Source organism: Botryllus schlosseri, chromosome 8 (genome assembly GCF_051294905.1).
Source record: "Botryllus schlosseri isolate E-star chromosome 8, Bs_hap1, whole genome shotgun sequence".
Lineage (NCBI taxonomy): Eukaryota > Metazoa > Chordata > Ascidiacea > Stolidobranchia > Styelidae > Botryllus > Botryllus schlosseri.
The window spans coordinates 16,176,594-16,197,434 of NC_137243.1; the positions used below are offsets into that span (position 1 = coordinate 16,176,594).

General features: G+C 42.3%; 2 protein-coding genes across 2 annotated transcripts; one reads left to right on the forward strand and one right to left on the reverse strand.

Annotated features, from left to right (window-relative positions):
- Positions 1 to 21: 21 nt before the first annotated feature.
- LOC145444977 (RNA-binding protein 25-like) lies at positions 22 to 12,672 on the forward strand. The gene is made up of 2 exons (XM_080323056.1): positions 22 to 1,526; positions 9,728 to 12,672. The coding sequence occupies exon 2, from the start codon at positions 9,784 to 9,786 to the stop codon at positions 12,337 to 12,339; it is 2,556 nt and encodes an 851-aa protein (XP_080179182.1). The 5' UTR covers positions 22 to 1,526; positions 9,728 to 9,783; the 3' UTR covers positions 12,340 to 12,672.
- Positions 12,673 to 17,483: 4,811 nt separating this feature from the next.
- LOC145444976 (HEAT repeat-containing protein 4-like) lies at positions 17,484 to 20,751 on the reverse strand. The gene has a single exon (XM_080323055.1). The coding sequence runs from the start codon at positions 20,539 to 20,541 to the stop codon at positions 17,596 to 17,598; it is 2,946 nt and encodes a 981-aa protein (XP_080179181.1). The 5' UTR covers positions 20,542 to 20,751; the 3' UTR covers positions 17,484 to 17,595.
- Positions 20,752 to 20,841: the final 90 nt, after the last annotated feature.

The window sequence follows — 20,841 nt, forward strand, 5'->3', positions numbered from 1 at the left end:
TGTAGCTGAACTGCTCTTGGTAAATCGCATTGGAGCCACATGCCAAATACTTAATCCCCCGACTCTGATTGTAGAATTTTTGTCTGCCCGAACTTGTGAGTGTAATTGTGGGGGAGCTCGATAGTGATAGGAGTTGGAATCAGATTCTCGGCAATTGCGTAATTAGAGAACCTCTTTCGGGGGTCATTTATTGTGACAACGAGGCGAGTCAAGATTTCAGATTTTGCCAACAAAGGATGCGAGGGCTCGACTCCTTTTCATTCTGGATAGGGTAAAACCGTTTTGGGTCTTGGTGGACCCGTTACTTGAGTACTGCATAGTGCAGAGAGCATAGTTTCGATACATCTTGCCCATCGTGGTGACCTTGAAGCCTCGATCGGTCATATCAAAGGACATGAACAAAACAAACTACGCGCGGTAGGACGGATGACATTTCTGTATGGATACCATATGTGCTCGGAGGACGCCCAAATGTCCTCTTCTATTACCGTGAGTGTTTTGACATGAGAGACAAGTAGAAATTGTGATATCGGCAGCAATTCCATGCAATTGACGCGAAAAAGACGACTCGAAAAAAATACCCGTTTTGACGGATCACCGTTTTCCATAAAATACTCGCGTTTCATAGTGTGTTACTGTCCTCTTTCGCGGATTTCAAAATATGGCAGCCCTAATTTATATGATTGAGTGATGAACTCGCAGCATTTCCTCAAAGAGCTATGAACTTGGTATGGTCGAAAATATACCATACCCTATAATGCGATGTATAGCTGGCAAATGTTTTGTGGTCGCATAAAAGACATGGCTAGTGATGTACTCGATTCGGAATCGAGCCACGCAGATAGGCTACCTGATTTCGCCCAGTCCCTGTTGTATTATATATTTTATTCGACCAATCTCCAGAAACGGGAAACCCACATCTAGATACGATTTTGACTTGTTTGTGTGCTGGTAGCTCGCCCGGCTTTCAGCGAACGAAACGTATCGCGCACGACCGTAGACTTAACGAGGATGACGATTCAGGCTAGGGGCTTGATAGATTAATGCTTTTGCCATTCTCCAGTAAATGTTTGTAGGCGTTGCAGGGTCGAACTAGAAATCAACTTACTGCGGTATGTATAGCCTAATCTTTTCTCAACTCTAAAGAGCAGGGCGGCGGACGAATGAACATTTTCGGTAATAATGAAGTCACACTTCATGTGTTTCGTCGTCGAAACAGTCACTACTCAGTCATCAGATCAGCCTATTCTCGCTATTGCCTGTGCTTTGTCGTATCATCTTCGACAGTTATAAATAGTGTTCGACGTCATAGCCATTACCACCTTTTCGCGTAGATATACGGTGTGGCGCTTTTCGTTTTGACCGGAGCTGCTGGTGCCAGCGATTTTGCACGAGATGGCGACTGACACGCAAAAACTCTCAGTAAATTTCTTTTCATAGAAATGAAACCAGTCCTCGTCTACGCAATTAACGTAGGATGAATTTGCAAAAAGGTGATATTATTTGCCCCGTGCGGATACTTCAAGGTAATTGAACGAACTAGAAAGTTGCTTATTACTGCTCTCGATATTTGCTTGTTTGCTTGCTGTCTTATTTAAAATGATATGCGATTATGCCAATTCGCCTTAAAATGAAAATGGTTATATTAACTCCAGGTCTACTCTTGCCTGGTCAAAGGCTCATGCTCGTTGCTCATAACCAATGTTCCCTCTAATTTTTCACGAGTCTGCGCGCACTCACCAACTCACTGCGTTGTCCCTTGGATAACAGTGCGTAACGACTATGAAAAAAGGTCATCACTTCTGCTTTCTTGTGCGCAGCTTAGATTTTCTTTCTGTGTACAGAGACCGTTTCAGCACTGCGCAACTGCGCGCGCGCGCAGCTTAGAGGGAACATTGCTCATAAAACCCCTGTATTATGTAGGCTACGTTGGCGCCTATTTTTATTTTAAAACGAGGTGGTTGAGTCTTGTGACGTCACAATCGCTCATTAGCGGTGACGTCGTGGTCGCATTAGAACGCACTTCACTAAGCCGCAGATGTCCGCAGCGTAGGGTTGTTTTTCAAAACAAGGCCCTAATTTGAAACATGTTTTATTTAAGCCACGCCGTCAGGAATATTCAATTGTGACGTCATCATATATTGACAATTAAAATTATAGAGTAAATATAGGTCCTTTGACGAAATATATGTACTATAACTGTTGACGAAATATATGTACTATAACTGTTGAACCGACTATTTTGAGGGTTCCAACCACCCCATATCTATATGCGTCGGCTAAATCGGGTGGTAATTGTAGGATCATACAACATGGTTTTTGGAAAGTATTTACACAATTATGGCATAATTTTACAACTTGAAAAAATTGAATTCGGGTTCATTTCAATATGAATATACTATTAAATTGTATATTGAAGTTCTGTACCTACAAGAAGCTCTTCAACTTGAAAAAAAAAAACAATTTCGCGTTTTTAAGGCCTTTGTTTAAAACACTGTTCAAAACATGATCCAAACGAATTGTTTTAAAACACCGTTTGTTTTAAATGTAACGCTAGTACGGCGTAACAACTCATGTGACGTTTTAATACAGATCATGCACTCACTAATATCAAACAATACAGTCGGGTTATTGAATGGAATCTTGAAACGGTACGATCATTCAAAATAGTTACCAGTCCGTCCGACGGCGATAAATTCATTGGAATATAGAAGGATCCCGTTCAAAAGTAGAATTTATGTCTCTGATAATTTTGTGTTGCATCGATGTAATTAACGTCGAGTAGCATCGCGGCAATTCTTTGCAGATTAAAATAACGATTTTGGCAGCACCGATGGATTTCCCGATTTACGTCCGCAGAGCATTTTTGGAGTATATCGGTGCATGTGCCACAAAAAGATCAAGGACAAAAATAACGTCCTATCAGTGGCGGCTCGTCCTATAGGGCAACTGGGGCATTGCCCCCCCCTAATATTCTGTTCAATAACAATTCTTTACCATTTATAGACGCACACCAATCTATATCTACCGAAATCACAGCGAAAATCGTATTCTTCTTGTCCTTTCGCTTGTAAATGCCCATATATAGCGAAGTCTCTGCGAAAATCGAATTCTCTTCCGTGTTTTCGCTTTGCGAATGCCTAGCCGGGGCATGCCCCGGTAGCGCTCATAACAAGCTTTCACTGTCTATTCTCTCAAAGCCGCGCACACTAAAGAAATGGTGATTTACTCTCTCCTATTCGTAAAATGGCCGAGCAAGCGGGGCAAATATGCCTGGTCGCCCCTAAGGTGTGATGTAACAATCGTATCTATATCTGAACTCGATTACCGTAATATGCGTTTAGTCGACCTTTGCTGGTATAGGTCGATTTTGATGGTGTTTCACACCATGAAAACTCTTGAAACTTGGTATGTCATGTCGTGATGGTGGTATTTAACACTGCCCCAAGTTTCAGGGTTTCTACTTAAAGTTTAGGGTAGTAATTCCGTTTCCGAAGTTGAGTGTGTGCTGATCCGTCATGTATCGCAAACAGATTTTACTCAAAAGCCGGTATTGGTATCCATTGATTTTGACGATGTTCAATACTGAGATCGGTTATGAAATTTGGCACGGTAAGTCTTAATGTTAGTATCGAATGCTGTACCAAGTTTTAAGTTTGTCACTGAACTGTTTTAGTGGTAATTTCGTTTCCTAATTCGAGTGAGAGCTGACTCGTCATTTATCGCTAACAGATTATACGCAAAGCCGGTATTGGTATGTATTGATTTTAACGATGCTCCTTACCTAGATCCGTCATAAGCTTTTGCACGGTATGTCTTGGTTTTAGTATCGAACGCTGTGCAAAGTCTCAAGGTTGACACTCAGTGATTAGGGCAGTAATTTCGTTATCAAGGTCGAGTATGGTAGAGATGTGCTCCGATCTGACACTTTAGCATACAACGCATTGCGGATTTCACGCAAAAGCCGGTGTATCTGCGGTAACGTTAACTGAGATGATGATATCATTCTCAGTTTGCATTCAAATATTTACTTTGATATTATATTCTCCAATGTCAATTTCACCGTGAAATTGTGGCCTTCAAGCCATTTGCTCACAACCCCTGCTGTCAAGCGCGATAGCTATTTCGTTTTCGATGGCGGCTAACAGCTGATCACTTGATCAGCCTATTCCTCAGTAAATTTTGCGCAAAATTCGGTGTTGGTCTGTTCGCAATAATTTTGACAGTGTACCATACCGAAAAGGGCCATGAGACCACTTCTCGATGATGTCATGTAACAGTGTACTAAGTTTAAAGCTTTCATCCACGTATTTATTCGGTAATATATTTTCCAAAGGCGATTTCGCAGCAGACCTATAGACAGTAATAAAGCCGTATGTGTCGTGTTACAGTCTCCAGTTTCAAGGCCAAAATCTCCTATGCTGTACCGAGACCGAATTTCCGAGGCTGCTATTTTTAGTTCTTCAGAATGATGTTTTGGATTCAATATGACAGGCCCAATCTATGAGATAACAATTGCGTATCTGTCCGAACTCGTTGACCTTTCCAGTTAGGCTTACGCTATCTCTCGAGTTATAGTCATTTCCAGGTCTAGTGCGAACATGAACCGTGTTGAGTCTTTGTTCCGTACGCCGTTTACGCAGTTACCACACTTTAAGTCACAGCTCACCGGCGGACCTCTCGTGGCACATACGTTAAAATCACTGTTGCCGGCAAATTCATGTTACCGTACCATCATTAAGTTACTTGTTTACGTTGGAAAACGCCATTGTGACGTCATCTTAATAAAAAGTCGCTTGCAGCCCTTGCCCCACCACCCGATATTGTCACGAGCCGCCACTGCGTCCTATTCTTATTTAATGTAACGATTATGGCTTGGTCACCTCGTAAGTTGGCGCCTATGCCCCAAGAAAAACGGCACGAAGCGGCGATAGGGCTTGGAGACTTGAAAATGTCGCTGTGGTATTGCATTATAATGGTTCGAATACGCTGATCGTGGCGCCCATTCAGCGTCTCGCCGAAGCAACGTTGAAGAGGCACTGAGCTCTAAATATGATGTGATCTCAAATTAAAGATAATATTTAGAAATAATTCTTGGCAGCAGCCATTTTCTTCCGAAAGCCTGTATTCTCACTGCAGCTAAAAGATCTTCAAAATAGTCCCCATAACACAAAAATAAGCACTTATAACATTGGCAAGTGTTGCTGGACTTGACCCGTCGTAACGCCCCACCCAACCGTCTGCATAAAAGTCGCAATGGCTTTGTAAATGCTTTCCCAACAACGTATCTTATTCAAAACCAGAACTGCGGAGTCGTCGGCTTACTTTACCTCCGACTCAACATCTTCATTATACCGACTGCAGCTCCGACTAATACTTTCTTCACAGATCTCCCGATTCCAACATTCCTGTTAATTTATATTTATTTTTGTCCGTTTATTTCGTTTTTAGTTGCTAATATTATTATTATTAACACCTGAATCAACCTATTGTGCTCACTGAAAGAAATCAAGTTAGTGAACTTCGAAACTTCTGCGACTGCGATGGTAGTTTTGGCAACATTTGGTTCATTTAGCATGTTACCAAACTATGACTTCGGCCAGTACATGTTTCTCCGTTGGTGAAAGTTTAACGATTATCCCACTCCACAGCCCCCTTTACAAATGTCACGCAATATCTGGTGTTTCATATTTAAATGCCTCCTTGAAGTTGGCTACGCGTCCAAGCAGTTAACGCATATTGCTTCTAGAACACTCCTATCACTGAGAAAATGACCTCGGTCTTGAGTCTAAGACTAAAATCGGCCGAATATCTTGTTCTGTGTTGTGTGAGAGCTGTAAAAATGTACAGCCTCCTCACGGTAGATGCATTGCACCAAGTGCACATGCACAATGCACAATTGCACATATTAGTCCGAAGCCGTATTCTACCTCGCCAGTGCCCTTTGTCGCCTAGGGATTCGCACCGTCGTGTTGTTCTTGTACTACTGGTGTGTTAGGAATCAAGGGATATCATCGAGAGCGACTTGTTTACTATGTCAATTTAGTAGCCATTTACCGTTTCATAGCATATAATTATGTAGGTTGGTATAAATTATTATATTACACGGGTGAGCCATATAACGCTGGTTGTTTACGGAGATAGGCACGGATTTGGATTTGACAAATGATGAAATAACTTTGGTCGAATTTGGGATCAGATACCGGTTTAAGAATGTCTTACATTTTCATATGGGCATGAAATTTCACGGAACTTTACATTTTCAATCGACCTTTAAGCGATTTTCAGTCATTACACTACTTAGACTTAGATATAGCCACGATACGAAGTATACCTTGGATTTCGACTTGGTACTTGGATTTTAATCTCAAATCCAGAACTGGATTTTTGTATTGAAGCTGCTCATCTGAGGTAGTTTCGAGCTTGCACCGGACAAGTTACGTTTGGTAACTCTGAAAATAACTTCTGGATTATTACTATATAATGTAGATGGTGACAAAAATTCGTTTGCGTTGCGAACGTCACGTCTCAATCTGTGAATGTTCGTGTGACGTCACTGATATCCACGCTCGCACCAGCGGCAGCGAAGTGTAAATTTCGCGAATCCGGCAGCAGTGTCGGGCTGGTTTTTCCGTTCTGGCTTCGTGATTTTAGTTTGTGTTATAATTTTGAAAGCTGTGGTGAAGTGGTCTGGCAATGGCGCCGCTGCTCACAGTCACAGGAATCTCATAACTAAATGCGATCTTTTATTGCGCTTTCATCAATGAAAGCGATTGATTTCCAATACGTACCGTATAAATGGTAGCAAACTGACGGAAATTTGAGCTCCCGTTCTTATAATTTTAGTTTCAAGTTTTCACTATACTTGAATGTTGATTGTCGCGCCTTGTGAACTATTTATGCAAGACATAATAGTTACGATTTTGTCTACAGACGGGATAGTATCGAAATTGTTACAGCCTTAAAGTAAGGGTATAGCCTAGCCCTATAGTCGAATATATAGATAGGGTGGATGATATAGTTTTTAGAGGCGCATCTTTCATGTACTTACAGTGCTGCTAGAAGGACATCCTAGACTCTGTCACTCTGGTGGCCATGTTGGTAACATGAACTTACTACCAGACCTTATTCTGATAGGACTGTAGGCCTACTGTAAAATAGTTCTATAGTTCTACAAAGTGTACTTCCATTTTAGAATCTCAGTATTGGCATTATATAGTTGTTGAATGGCCCACCAACCCACCTTGTGGAAACAATACAAGTACAGTCATGACATCACAGTAACTGCCTTCTATGTATATTGATATTACAGGAATCATTTGACAAAATAAGCTGTGATGAAGCACATAGTGATAATTGTCGCTGCGGGAATCGAAGCAGCTCCTGTCCATTTTCGAATTTTGAAAAAAATGAAGTTTTTGTAAAGTTTGTTTCGGCCATGGCTATGCTTGTTTCAAAGTTATCCATGGCAAAGATATGACCGAAAGAAAATGAAAACCTTAATTCTCTCAAAATGTATAAAATATACATCAGCTACTCTTGAAGACTACTCCACTGAATTGTTTCAACACCTTTCTATGTTTTAATTGTATCGCAGTTTCGTGGTGTTTTGAAACGATGAAAATATTCATAAAACTGATTGATTGCACAGCGACAATATATCATTATTCCAAGACTGAGGATAAAGCAGACTATCAACTCAAAATTTTTATGCTGGCTGACTATCAATTCAAGTTATCTTACATTCAAGTCAGCTCCGTTCCATTTTGCAATGTAATCTGTGGCTAGGTTGCTATCGTATTTGGTGTCATTTTCTTCCCAATGCAAGTCCAGTTCCTATACCAAGTCAGGCACCGACTGTGATCACTGTTCAGTCAGTTTGGTTTATTAGCAATTTTAATCAGTTCAATACACCACGAAAATGCGATACAATGAAAAAGATGAAGGTGTCGAAGCGACTTGGAGTAGTCTTAGGAATCAGACACCCACCTTGGCCTAGGCGATGTAGAGGAGGCATGCACCAGAGACGCCACTGAGATATTTTGGAAAAACCCAGATTTGGACGTTAAAAAAACCCAGATCCTCTATTTCACTCAAATTTCTATGATATAGCTGTAAAACAGTGACTGAGAGTCATCAATGACAGTTATACGGACATAGAGGAAGTTTTAGCCCTTGATATTGAAATCCCAACGGTTCATTTTCATACTATAATATGCATGATGCTCAGTTAAATGAGCAAATCCATCGAAATATGAGATTTTCCTCTCGACACATTGCTACCAGGCATTCGGTATGGGGGGTCAATACGTAGTGTATTATATATTCGTAATGTTAGTAACAATGCTAATCCCCATCTATCGTGAGGATGATTGTAGGGTACCGGTAGTTCTAGTGACTGCGAGCTGACCAGATGGATCGAAAATAGCTGTCGATTCATTAAACCTGGGACAAACACTTTTATCTGGGATGATTAGTCAAAAAAGAAACTGCCAAATCATGAAATTAAGAGTACGTTAGCATTTAACAAACCCCTCTCACTCTGAATAACTTGCCCGGTTTCCCGAACTGTCTCTCTTTGAGTGTCCCTGTTGTAAGTGAATATAGTCTGATGTCAACATGGTAAATTAGTTAGATCAACAATTGGTTTTTCCCTTTGAATAAATTGCATACTTTACAGCAGTTAAATACTATTTACTGACACAAAACGAATTTGTTGCAGCGCTACCGGTAGCATTCAAGTCCTAAGTCAGAGTTGCCCTGTGAGCATGACTTTCTGCGACCTAGTGTCAGTATTCAATGAAGCTCTATTGCGTCACGCCAAGACCTCTCATTTTAATAGTAAATGGGTCTCTTTGGACTCTACCGTTTCAATCACAGTGGAATCCGTCAACATTAGAATATCTTACTAATCTAATAATCAATTTTGCGCCGTCAAATTGACCTGACAAACATGATGTTGAAAAAACCCAGATTTCAAGCACAAAAACCCTGAAACCCAGGTGATGCTCGAAAAACCCAAATCTGGGTGGAAAAAACCAGGAGTGGCATCTCTGGCATGCACACTGAAAAGTAAAACAAGATAGTATAGAAAAAAAGCAAGCGACAAAAATGGGGTGGCTTGTCATGGAGGGCGAGATCGATAGGTCAGGTTGTGGTCCGGTAGTCTTGAGGACGGACTGTCTTGTCATGCAAATTGTAGTGTGATAGGCATTTGGTGTCAGCATTTGATATCTGCATTTATCGACGTGTTGCTTGATTGTAGTGCAGCATATGTGCAATATTACAATAACTAATAGGTTATAATAATGCCAGAGGTCTTGGTTTCGTTGCCTATTTGTGTTATATTTCCAAGAAGGAATGTGAGAATGAAATAAATTGGACTTCTAGGGCAAATTCATCACCAATATATTGAATCCTGATTAAAAGTCATGACTAGCAAGTTTTATTCCTATAATTCTCTTAGTGAAAGAGCTGTGTTGGTTGAGCAAATCTGTAATGCAGTTCTAGTCGCAAGATCTGCAATGAATCTTTTTACATTCTTTGTTACACGTCGTACGATAGAAATTGAATTTATATATCCATTTCTCTCTCTGGTATGCATCTTGCGATTGAAATTAATTACATATATTTGTTCATATAATAATAAAATTCATCCACCGTGCGTCTTTTTTATACCTGTGCTGTACGTATTGACAATAATGACACCGGGATATTATCACTTTAGATTTTCAAATTGACTACAGTGTTTACATGAAGTAAGTAACACTGCTACCGTCTGGAATGTCGTTTCGACCAGTCTTGCCTGGAGGGCTGTACGCTACCTCTGTCGTACATCCGGTTCAACAGCAGCCGATGATGGTCCAGGTCGCTCCTGTCAGGCACGTGACTGTCATACCCGCCAGCAGCATCATGATGCGACCGATTGCAGCCAATCCGATCCATACAATCGCCGCACCGCCCAGGCCTCAAGTCGTACAAACGTTCAGTGCCTTGCAACAGCGATCCGCTGTACACGCGGTACAGCAACATGCCGCAGCTCAACTAACTCAAAAAGCGGAGGAGGCGGCCAGCGAAGCTGCGCAGAATCCGCCTATAACTGTGTTTGTGAGCAATATTACTGAGCGCGCTTCTGATACGCTTGTGCGGCAAATGCTCATGAAATGCGGGAACGTGTTTGCCTGGAAACGTGTGCAGGGTGCCTCTGGAAAGCTGCAGGCGTTCGGCTTTTGCGAATATAAGGAACCGGACGCGGCGTTGCGCGCTATGCATCTGCTACACGATTTTGAACTCGGTGATAAAAAACTTAGGGTCAAAGTTGACGCTAAGACGCAAGATATTTTGAATAAATGGAAGGAAGACAACGGTATGAGAAAGGAGGGTAAACCTGACTTGCCGCCCCCTGACATCGTCGCAGTAAAACACGCGTTAGACGTTTTATTAAAAGAATATGCAGTTGAGTTGAATTCGGCCGCTCCCGGTGAACTAGCACAGCGATCCAAGCCTAGTGTCCCGAAAATCGAGGAGCCTGTGGTTAGAGAGAGTCACAACGTCGAAGAAAACCTTAAAGAATTAGATTTGGATGAAAGCAAGAAAGACTATATCAGCGAAGAAATCCGATCTTTCCGTTCCACCCAGAAGCAGCGCGAAGAGGAAAAAAAGCGGGAGGAAGAGATTAAGAAAAAAATCGAGAGAGAGCGCAAGGAAGAAGACAGGCAGCGCGAGAAGGCCCGTCAAAAGGAGAGAGAAGAGCGGGACCGCGAAAAGCAACGGAAAGAGGAACGTAACCGTACACCTCAAAAGCACAGATCTACATCAAGACACAGATCGCCCCCGACGCGCAGTACCTTACGGAGGAGTCGCAGTCCGGTGCGTTTAAGCCGAACTAGAACACCACCCCGTAGAAGGTCTCGTAGCAGGTCGCTGCATCGAACGTCTCGCATCAGACGCACACGATCGCGGTCGCCTAGGCGTAGAGACGACGACACGGAAGACGACGAAGCTCACGAACGCAGGAGGATGGAACGGAAAATCCGAGAGAAGGAGCAGGCGTACCAGGAGAGGCTGCGGGTGTGGGAGCTGCGCGAGCGTCGTAAAAAGAGAGAATACGACAAGCGCGACGAACGCGAGGCGATGATGCGGAAGGAGATGATGCGCGAAGCGAAGAGGTTGCAGGAATTCCTGGCCGATTATGACGATTTGAAAATGGACCCCAAGTATTACACGGGGGGCGCGATGAGCAAGCGTAGACGCGAATGGAGCAGAGAGCAGGAAGCGGACACAAAAGACAGGAAAAAAGAGCAAGAGGAAATCGAAGCACTTCGTCAGAAACTCGTGGAAGAAAACCATCCTGACCCAGACAGCGCTATCGCGAAAGCCGTGAAAGAGACTGAGAATGTATGGCAACCGTTGTTGAAGCCTGACACGCCGCCGCCGGTCAAAGAACCGTCGCCGGTGAAAAAAGAGAATTCTTCGAGCTCTTCGTCTTCGTCGGGTTCCGATTCGGAATCGGATCACGAAGAAGAGAAGTCTGCATCGGGGTCTAGCGAAAGCGGGGATGAATCCGACAGTGGTAAATCGCCACGGCCGCGTCTCGTGACGGCGAATCTTGTGCCTGTCGAGGACGATCCGGAAAACTCTGTGGTTACGGCAGCTCCCGTGAAAGACGAAGTGAAAAAGGAAATGTTGAACTCCTTCGAACCAGTCGAGAGAAACGGAAACGAATCCGAGGAGGAATCGGACGGTGTCATCAGAACCGAGATCGTCGAGCAGGAGGACTCTCCGGGCAGTTTCGAAAATCAATTCACGATGGACGGCGTGTCGCAGCCTTTCTCCGGCAGGACGGAGCCCGTCATGCAGCTGCAGAGCGCCGGCCAGCGAAAGCGGCTGAAAGTGTCCGATGTTTTCAACCAGGACGACGACGAGGAGGAAGTGCCCAAGAAGAGAAAGCTGGTGCCGATCGAGTACAGTCACGAGGAGAGGAACGCCATGCGTTCGCAGGAGGACAAACGCAAGATGGTGCGAGCCCTTATCGAGAAGATTCCGACAAAGAAGGAGGACCTGTTCGATTACAACCTCGACTGGGGCATGATCGACCCCGGGCTCATGGACAAACGCATCAAGCCGTGGATCACCAAAAAGATTTCAGAGTATATCGGCGAGGAGGAGCCAACGCTGGTGGAATTTATCTGCAGCAAGATCATGTCCAAGAGCCCGCCGGAGAGGATATACGAGGATGTGTCCATGGTGTTGGACGATGAGGCGGAGGTGTTTGTTGTTAAAATGTGGAGACTGCTAATATATGAAACAGAGGCGAAAAAAGAGGGTTTGTCGAAATAATAGCGTAACGTGACCAAAACGATATCGTTCCTCGGCATCCGCCGTTCGAGTTTCTGCCATAAAACCGTGCTTGAGCTGAAATCCCGGTCTTGAACGAGAGATTCCGGTTCAGACGGCGAAATATTGATCATCCTGTTCTTGCTGCGTGGAACGATTTCTGACTTGAATGGTTTAGTGAAACTGGGCCGAATGACACACTACATGGGGTTGCATGGTGATTGTGAAACCCACAGCCGCGATGGCTTATTGGCTGCTTGTATTGCCAGATGTCGTGAGTTATGTCCAAAGTAACTGCTTTCCTTTACTCTTTGTAATAAATGAAAATTGACCTAGTGCTCATGCTTGGTTAAAGGTCAGTCGCTTTTTTGCGATGTGAAGTTGAGGAGTGTGGGTTAGATCGGGAGGCGAGAGATCTATCAGGCAGTACATCTGTGAAGTTGGGTATACATCAGACATGGGGTAATCGCGATTAGTAATCGTAATCGATTACGACGATTACAGCATTTTTAAGTAATCGTAATCGCAATCGATTACATTCGAAAAAACTCCGAAGTAATCGTAATCGACTACTTCCCATATTTAATCGATTTCTTTGTGAAAGAACGATTACTTTTTATTTGTACAAGGACTATAGTTGATGACATAAACTGAACATTCATGAACAAGGAAGATGTATTATACCTTTTTCATGATAACACAAACGTCTGATTTTTAAACGCCATTGTTCATAATTACGTCAGAAGTAGCCTATTAGCCTTGTTAGTCATTGCGTAAGAAGTATCCACAGTAAATAGATATCCGATGTACGTCATGTACATTCGTGTGATTGTAAGAACACCCGCCGTGCTGTATATCAGGTTATCAACCCGTTCCACACGCCAGTACCCCGGAGCAGGATATTTAATCACCACTCTACCAAGTAACTTGTGTATTGATGTTTGGTTATGCAAACGCAGTTTGACCGTTGCTGCTTGGCGAGCAGTAGGCCTATGTAGTACGTACGTACACCGGACAGAGATTTGAAATTTCGTATTCGTCAAATATAACATTGCGGTTTCCAAAACGAAGCAATCAAAATCAACAGTTGCTGATATATATCACAACCGAGCCGTTTTTGCCGTTTCTCGTAGCGGCAGCTTGCAGTACATTATCTGTATTAAGTTGAAGGCAGAATTTTATATTCTTATGTATCTTATTCTCATATGACTCTACTTGAAACATGCGCTAATCGTTATGTCATAATTCTTTACTCAACATTGGGACCTGCCGCCATAGCCATGGGCTTATATATCATGTTAGCGTGGGTTGTAGCTAGAATCAGGACCAAAACAGCTATTCGTCCCCCAGTCCAAACGTTAGTCTTTGTCCCCCACAGGATGATAATTTCAAGTTGAAGAATGAATTCGTCAGTAACATTGGTAATCGCATTACATTATTATTAATTTTTATTCATCTCTCTCTCTCTGCCCTCGATGGTCAGATTTACGTGTAGAGCTGGGGGCACGTGATTCATAATTATAACGTCTGTTATCTTGTTATAATTACTTTAGTGTATGTTGTTAATTCGTGATTTCCGGTATGTTATATAATCAAAATATATTGTTGTATCCCTAACGTAGCAGACTAAAAGAAAAACTCTCGTGAAACGCACACACAAATTGTCATGTCTTTATTGCTCTGTGGGTGCCCGGGTGGCATTTGCATTGTGGGCTCGGATTGGAAGGACTGGACTATTAGTCACGCCCACGTAGCGCGGTTATTGACAATGGACACATACCCTAAGTTTCGGCCAAGGTCTGTTTTTAGTAGCACACTCCGTGAAGACGCGTGTTGGTCGAAATTGCATTTGTCTTTTGGTGTGTCGTGGCACGGTATTGACTGAACCTAAATGCCTGTTGCTATAAATTAGGGTTGCATTTAAAACAAAAATTAATTTAAAGCGAACATGTTTACAACATGCCCTTGTTTAAAACATGTTTTTTATTTTTTTTCAAGCCTTGACGTCACCGATGTGGATTGACATTGACAATTGGAAATATAGGATAAATATAGCTCCTTTGACGAAATATCTGTAGGCTACTATAACTGTTGAACCGACTATTTTGAGGATTTCCAACCATCTCATATCGATGTACGTCGGCCAAATCGGGTGGAAAGCATTTACACAATTATGGCATAATTTTACAACTTAAAAAAAACACAATTTAGTTTTTTTTAAAGTCTTTTTTTAAAAGAATGTGTTTTAAACAACCATTTGTTTTAAATGCATGCCTACTATAAATTATGTATGCTTTTTCGTTGAGGGGGAGACGTATGCATTCCAAAATCCAGCTTATCTGGAGAGCATTTTCAATTTAATTAAATCTTTCGAGAATACTCTATAATTTATGTTGGTTTACGGAAATACTCTTGAGTCCCCTCCGAGCTCGCTCCCCACCCTATTGGGAAATTTGTGGTGCGGCAGTCATCGACCTGGCAAGAATGCAATTGGTTGGGTGCGATAAATCGTCCTCTATAAATATGGGCAATGGGTACATTATGACGTAACAAGCAAATGACGCATCTTTTTTAAAGGAAGTTTGTTATCTCATTAGGCCTTTTCAGCGCAATCCATATATTGTCTTCCAATATAACTTCTGAAATGCAAAATAAATGTAATCGTGAGTAATCGTGATTACTTTTCCAATGTAATCGTAATCGACTACTTCCTGATTTTGCTGTAATTATCATCATCATCATCATCATTGGTTTATTAGCAATTTTATCAGTTCAATACACCACAAAAAATGCGATACAATGAAAAGAAAGGAAGATGTCGAAGCGACTAGGAGTTGTCTATGGAATCGGACACCCACCTTGGCCTAGGCGATGTAAAGAGGAGGCATGCACACTGAATGAAAGTAAAGAAGATAGTATAGAAAAAGGAAGCGACAAGAAATAGGGCGGCATGTCATGGGAAGCGAGATCGATAGGTCAGTCGTGGTCCGGTAATCTTGAGGATGGACTGTATTTATTTAGTAGTAATTGCTCGTAATCGTAATCGCGTCATTCGGAAGTAATCGTAATTGCAATCGATTACATTCATGAAGTAATCACCCCATGTCTGGTATACATACAATAATGTGTGGTCTGATTCACAACGCTGCAGCATGGATTTCGAGTGAATATGTACTCAGAATTACATTTCAATCGATCCATTTTGCGATTCCAAAGTTTACCAGTTGCTACATTTGGAACAGAGATCGGCGAATATTACTTCACGGAATGGTCGAGGACATAGTTGAAAGCAAAGGTGGTCGAAGTAGTCAAGAAAGCTACTCAAGTAGAAGCAGTGTTGGGATGACTCGAGTCATGACTTGACTCGAGTCACCTTTTTTGCATGACTTGACTTGACTTGGCGTATCAGAAATGAGGATTGACTCGTGACCCGGAGCAAAATTCACGAGTCAATTTCAAGTCATCAAGTAATCGGTGTCGATAAGAATCACTGTAGCCTATCTTGGATATGTTCGGATTGTTTGCGAAACGCTTGTGTAACCCGTGAGATCGACCAATCATTCAATGACCGTGCGTTTCACCGAGCCTCGATTGTTCTCTCACAAATAAATTGACGGCCAACGAGGTTATCGAAGCTTACAGCTTAAGTTGTCGTAACTCTAGTAGTGAAGTAATAGAATATCAAAACGTCTATTTCTGTTCTCTGTTAACCAAACCTCTTGTTTTATTGAAATTGAAGTCGAATATAGTTTATATAGTCCATTGGCGCAGGCTCGAATGGTAGCCTGTCATATCTATTTGTAAATGGGTAATGTATTGCATCTTATCAATTCGTTTCTATATTCTATATTTTGGCTGGTAACTATAAACTGAGGCTACGCAATTACGTAGGCCATATGTGAGCGATACAGCGCATGCTTGTGTGTATATTTAACTTTATATTCGTTCATCGGTTCGGAATCAATGACCACTAAAACTGTATTTCAGACAGCTAGCAAATTGTAATGACGTAATCATGCCTCATACATGCTTCGAAAAGGCAACTTGACTTGAAATGTGACTTGACTCGTGACTTGACTTGACTCGACTTGACTCGAGTCACCTCCAAAAATCGAGTGACTTGACTCGAGTCAAAATGTGCAATGACTCGTGACTCGAAGGTAGTGACTTGATCCCAACACCGAGTAGAAGTAGCGACGAAAGAATCTACTCAAGTAAGTAAGTAGCTGTGAAAACGATCGTAATTCGTTCGCATGGACTGTCAAAAGCTGCAAATGGAGCTATGCGGAAGGTGTAGAGAGCTTGAATGATATTGATGCATCCCAAAAGGTGTCAATTTTGACAGAATAAGCAGTCGTCTGCATCATGGGATGTGAATGATAGCATTGATATGAAAATGCGATAATAATCCTTGTTTACTCGAACACCACGTTTTAGAGAATACCATGGCATGACGCGCCCTCCCCCATATCATAATGCCCCTGGTTCAGTCGAAGAGCAAAACGGAGAAGTTCCGTCTGATAAGATTTACTTGAGTAAGTACTAGAAGTAGGAGAAAACTACTTGAGTACTTCGAAAAAGTAGAAGTACTTCGTTACTGACCACCTCTGGTTAAAAGGCATAACTCAAATCTGCATTATGATAATTGTGTTGGAAGCAAGCACTTTGGGTAAAAAATACCATGTATGCAATCCATTTTCACAACGTAAACTGCAGATGAAACACAGGTTTTTGATGTCTGTGATATTGCAACATTAATACCTAGCTCAAACGGACATTGGCCAGACCTGTCCCTAAATATGAAAATCACGTTCAATCGGCTGTTATGATATTCTGGGTAATCTGTGTTGCGGACACCGTGGGTGTAGTCTGGTTAAGAATTTGAGAGGGCAAATCGGTAATCATATAACATGACAAGAACATCTTATCTATCCACTTGGACATTACACCCCGGTGCTGTGTAGTGTGTAATGTCATTTTGAGTCATGGAAGTTCTCTATCTCCTTATAAGAACTTGGTCACAAAGACAACTACCGGTAAGAAGTTCCTAGTTCCTAATGGTTTTTTTTTACACTAGTTGAAGCTACTTCAATAACGAAGTCGCTTGCGTTATATTCCTACTAAGTAATGAACGATGAACAAAAGCATATAAAATAAATTTGTATTTAGAGCACAGTGTTGACCATTTGAAATGAGGCAAAATGCTAATCGATTAGATAGGCAAACACTTCACTCCAAACTGTTTTGGCTGCTTCGTAATTACTTATTCATTCCACTGGTCGCTCGCTGACGTGTTTTTGAAACAAATGGTCTGGGTGTTCCCAACCGTGGACTCATTAAACGAAGCATATCAACCGGAGAACCAGGATACGAGGAATTGGGCGATTGTGTATCCTCGCTAAGGTTAGCGCCCATATAGTGCACTTTATTTTGATAGCGATCCAGCTCTTTTTCGTACGTGGCGATCTTGGCCGCGATCACGCCTTTGTGACAAAGTCGTCTCACTTCGCTTTTGATTTGTCGTATCATTTCGATATTGTCACCTTGACTCGCCGCGTCTAATGATTTCAAAGTGTTTTGGACCTCTTCCCGAACTGATGGATCTGGCTCCACTAGCGCTCTGTCCTGAAGGATATCCAAAGTGGCATAGTCTGGTTCCTCTCTCTCAAAATGAACTCTCAACGCCAGGCAAGCCTGGGTCCGAACCTCCGGCTCGTCTTCGAACCGAAGTGCCCACACCAGGGCTTTGACTGACTTCTGGATAAAAAACTCTATTTCTTTCATCGCAATTATTGCATGGGCTTTCACCTTCCACGAGGGATCAAACTCCATCAAATTCAGGAGCTCTTTGCCGATTTGGTCTCCGGAAAGTTGCAAAGTGCCTGTAGTTTTGCATGCCTGAATTCGTACCGAAACGTATTCATCTGTAAAACATTTCATGAAAGTAGGCAGTAGTGACGCTGTCATGATTCCAAGGTGTGACAGCTTCTTCAACACATTGATCCTCACGGCTTCATTACCATTAGATAGCTTTGTTTTCAGTTCATAATGGATGTCTCTACCGTGACCAGTGTGACCCAACGTTTCCGCGGCGACTTTTCGAACTTCCGAACTCCAATCGTCCCACATTAGATTTGTCAACTTATGCACCATGTCCTTATTGATATTCCCGGCAAGTTTTGCGATTACTTGACACGCGGTGATGCGATCTCTCCAGCGACTACTGTTCAATTGCTCAGCAAGTAGGGAATGTACCAAATTTGTGCTTTTACTCAGGTGTACTAAAAGCATGGTTGCTTGCTCTTTCTGGCTTGCGTATAATTTTGTCGGAGCCGAGTCACTATCTTCCAGTAATAATTGCACGATAACCCTGATAACATCAGCGCTAATGTCATTGCTCAAGGCCAAGCATTGAGCAGCTGCCAACCTGTCACAGCTGTAACCGCTGTTCATGTGAAGCTTCAAGATTTGAAAAATCTTATCATCGGTCATATTGAGTGAATATAAACAAATCGCAGCGGCTAATTTTACTCGGTCATTGGTGTCGTCCAGTTTTTCACGTACTTTGTTTAAAAGCACGTCTGGCAAGTGACCTTTGGTGTTGGTCTTCTGCTTCTCTTTGCCGGTAAATTGATGTGAAGAGACTACAGTTATCGCTGCAAGTTCATTGATTGGCTTCTTATGTAACGATGCCATTGCACATGCTGCAACGGCACCAAGACGGATATTGTCGTGAAGACTATCCATGTCGATGAGAATCTCTGAAATTGGAATGTCCTGCCATTGTCCGACCAACTTCCATTTACTACGCCATTCTTCAACTAGTGTCACGAGCGGTCTATTATCGACAACAGATTCAACTTTATCGTAAGAAATTCTCTCAATATTCACTTCTGCAGATCTTGGAGGATTTAGGCCTCTTTCCGACATGAAATCGGCCGGCTTCGGCAACGATGCCCATCTCTGTATGCCTTTCGTGAATGTTCGAGGATTTCGTGCTGTATCCCGTGATTTATTTTCCTTGTCCTGACCCGTCCAGGATTTAGCGTGCAGAGGATACTGGGGTCTCATATCAACTTTGTATTCAGTCAAATCGTCCATTACGACTCTCGATTTATTGTTAGCGACTTGATGAACTGGTTTGGCTTGTTCTGTATACAACCTTTGTTCAAATTCATTATCCGTGGACTTAATGAATTGTCCCGCCACTCCTACAAGGAAGTCTTCCATTTTCGGCGGTGGCGACGGTTCTAAATGCTTAACAACAATACTCTGAGCAGATTGGTTGACTTCGCTTTTAGACGACAAAACATACGTCTGCTGACGTGACAAATACCGTGGTAACTTGTAGTACTCGGCGAGTGATTTTTTGTATGTTTTGTGATTCCTCATTGCATTTTTCTTGCGTTCCTGTTGCTGCAATCTTTCCGCGATTTTGAGCCGCTTTTCTTCCATTAGTTCATTCTTCTTGTTCAAATCCGATTCACTGATGTCCGGCCGTACTATGTGCGTGTTACTGACATTATCTCCATATTTTTCGCGTAGAAATTGGTCTAGTTTCAATTTCTGATTACCCGCCAAATCTCCCTCGTGTACTATCCAGTGTGCGGTGTCTTTGCTAAGTTTTTCCAACATAGCTTGGTCCCAGTCCTTCACAGTGCCGGTTGGAGCATCGGACATGTATGTCATAGCCTTTTTGTTTTCAGTTTTCTTCGTTGTTTTCAGTGCCATTTCTGACGAATCTGTCTTTGAATCTTCACAAGTCAAGGCCGGATGTGTTGGTTTTTCTTCTTTTCGGTCCTTGAAAACTTTAGGATATTTCAGCTTTTTGAACTGACCCGGTACTTTACGATTATATCCAACTGTGTCAAATCGTCCTGGAAATGACTCTCCTCTTTTGGGCTTGTCTCCTGTTGTGAAGCTTGGTTGGTATAGATTGGAAAAGTCCTGAGATTTATATGGCATCGAGTGTGCACACCTTTCATGAACAACGTTATCATCGAATCTAACGTCGTGGCTAACCATACGAACAAAGTGCTTTGACACTTCATGATGATGCTTTTCAAGGGGATTTGAAATTGGGTAATATCTAGTATCGACAAGTTCTACTCCCCTTGTATCATCGCCCACGAAAGGTATCTTCACTTTTGCAGCACTAGTGAAAAAGACGGGTGCCTCCAAGCGACGTGACAATCCCACTTTCATATTGAGCTTGGATTAAATATCAGAGATTCCACATCATCAAATGTTCAGTCTGCCATGGATTGCAACATAGAAAAACAGTTTCGAATATTGTACGGAGTCGAAGCTGACTGTTACTCACGAATTCTTCAAACGAACAGTACTGGAAGCTTTCATTTTACTGCTTCCGCCATACATGAACGCTTCGCTTATGTGACCCTACCTCACAGAAACAATGGGATGCCATCGCTATGGTAACTGATACGCGTTACTGGTTTCTTACTCAATGGTTAGAATGAATGCGAGGGAAAGTTTTTGATAATA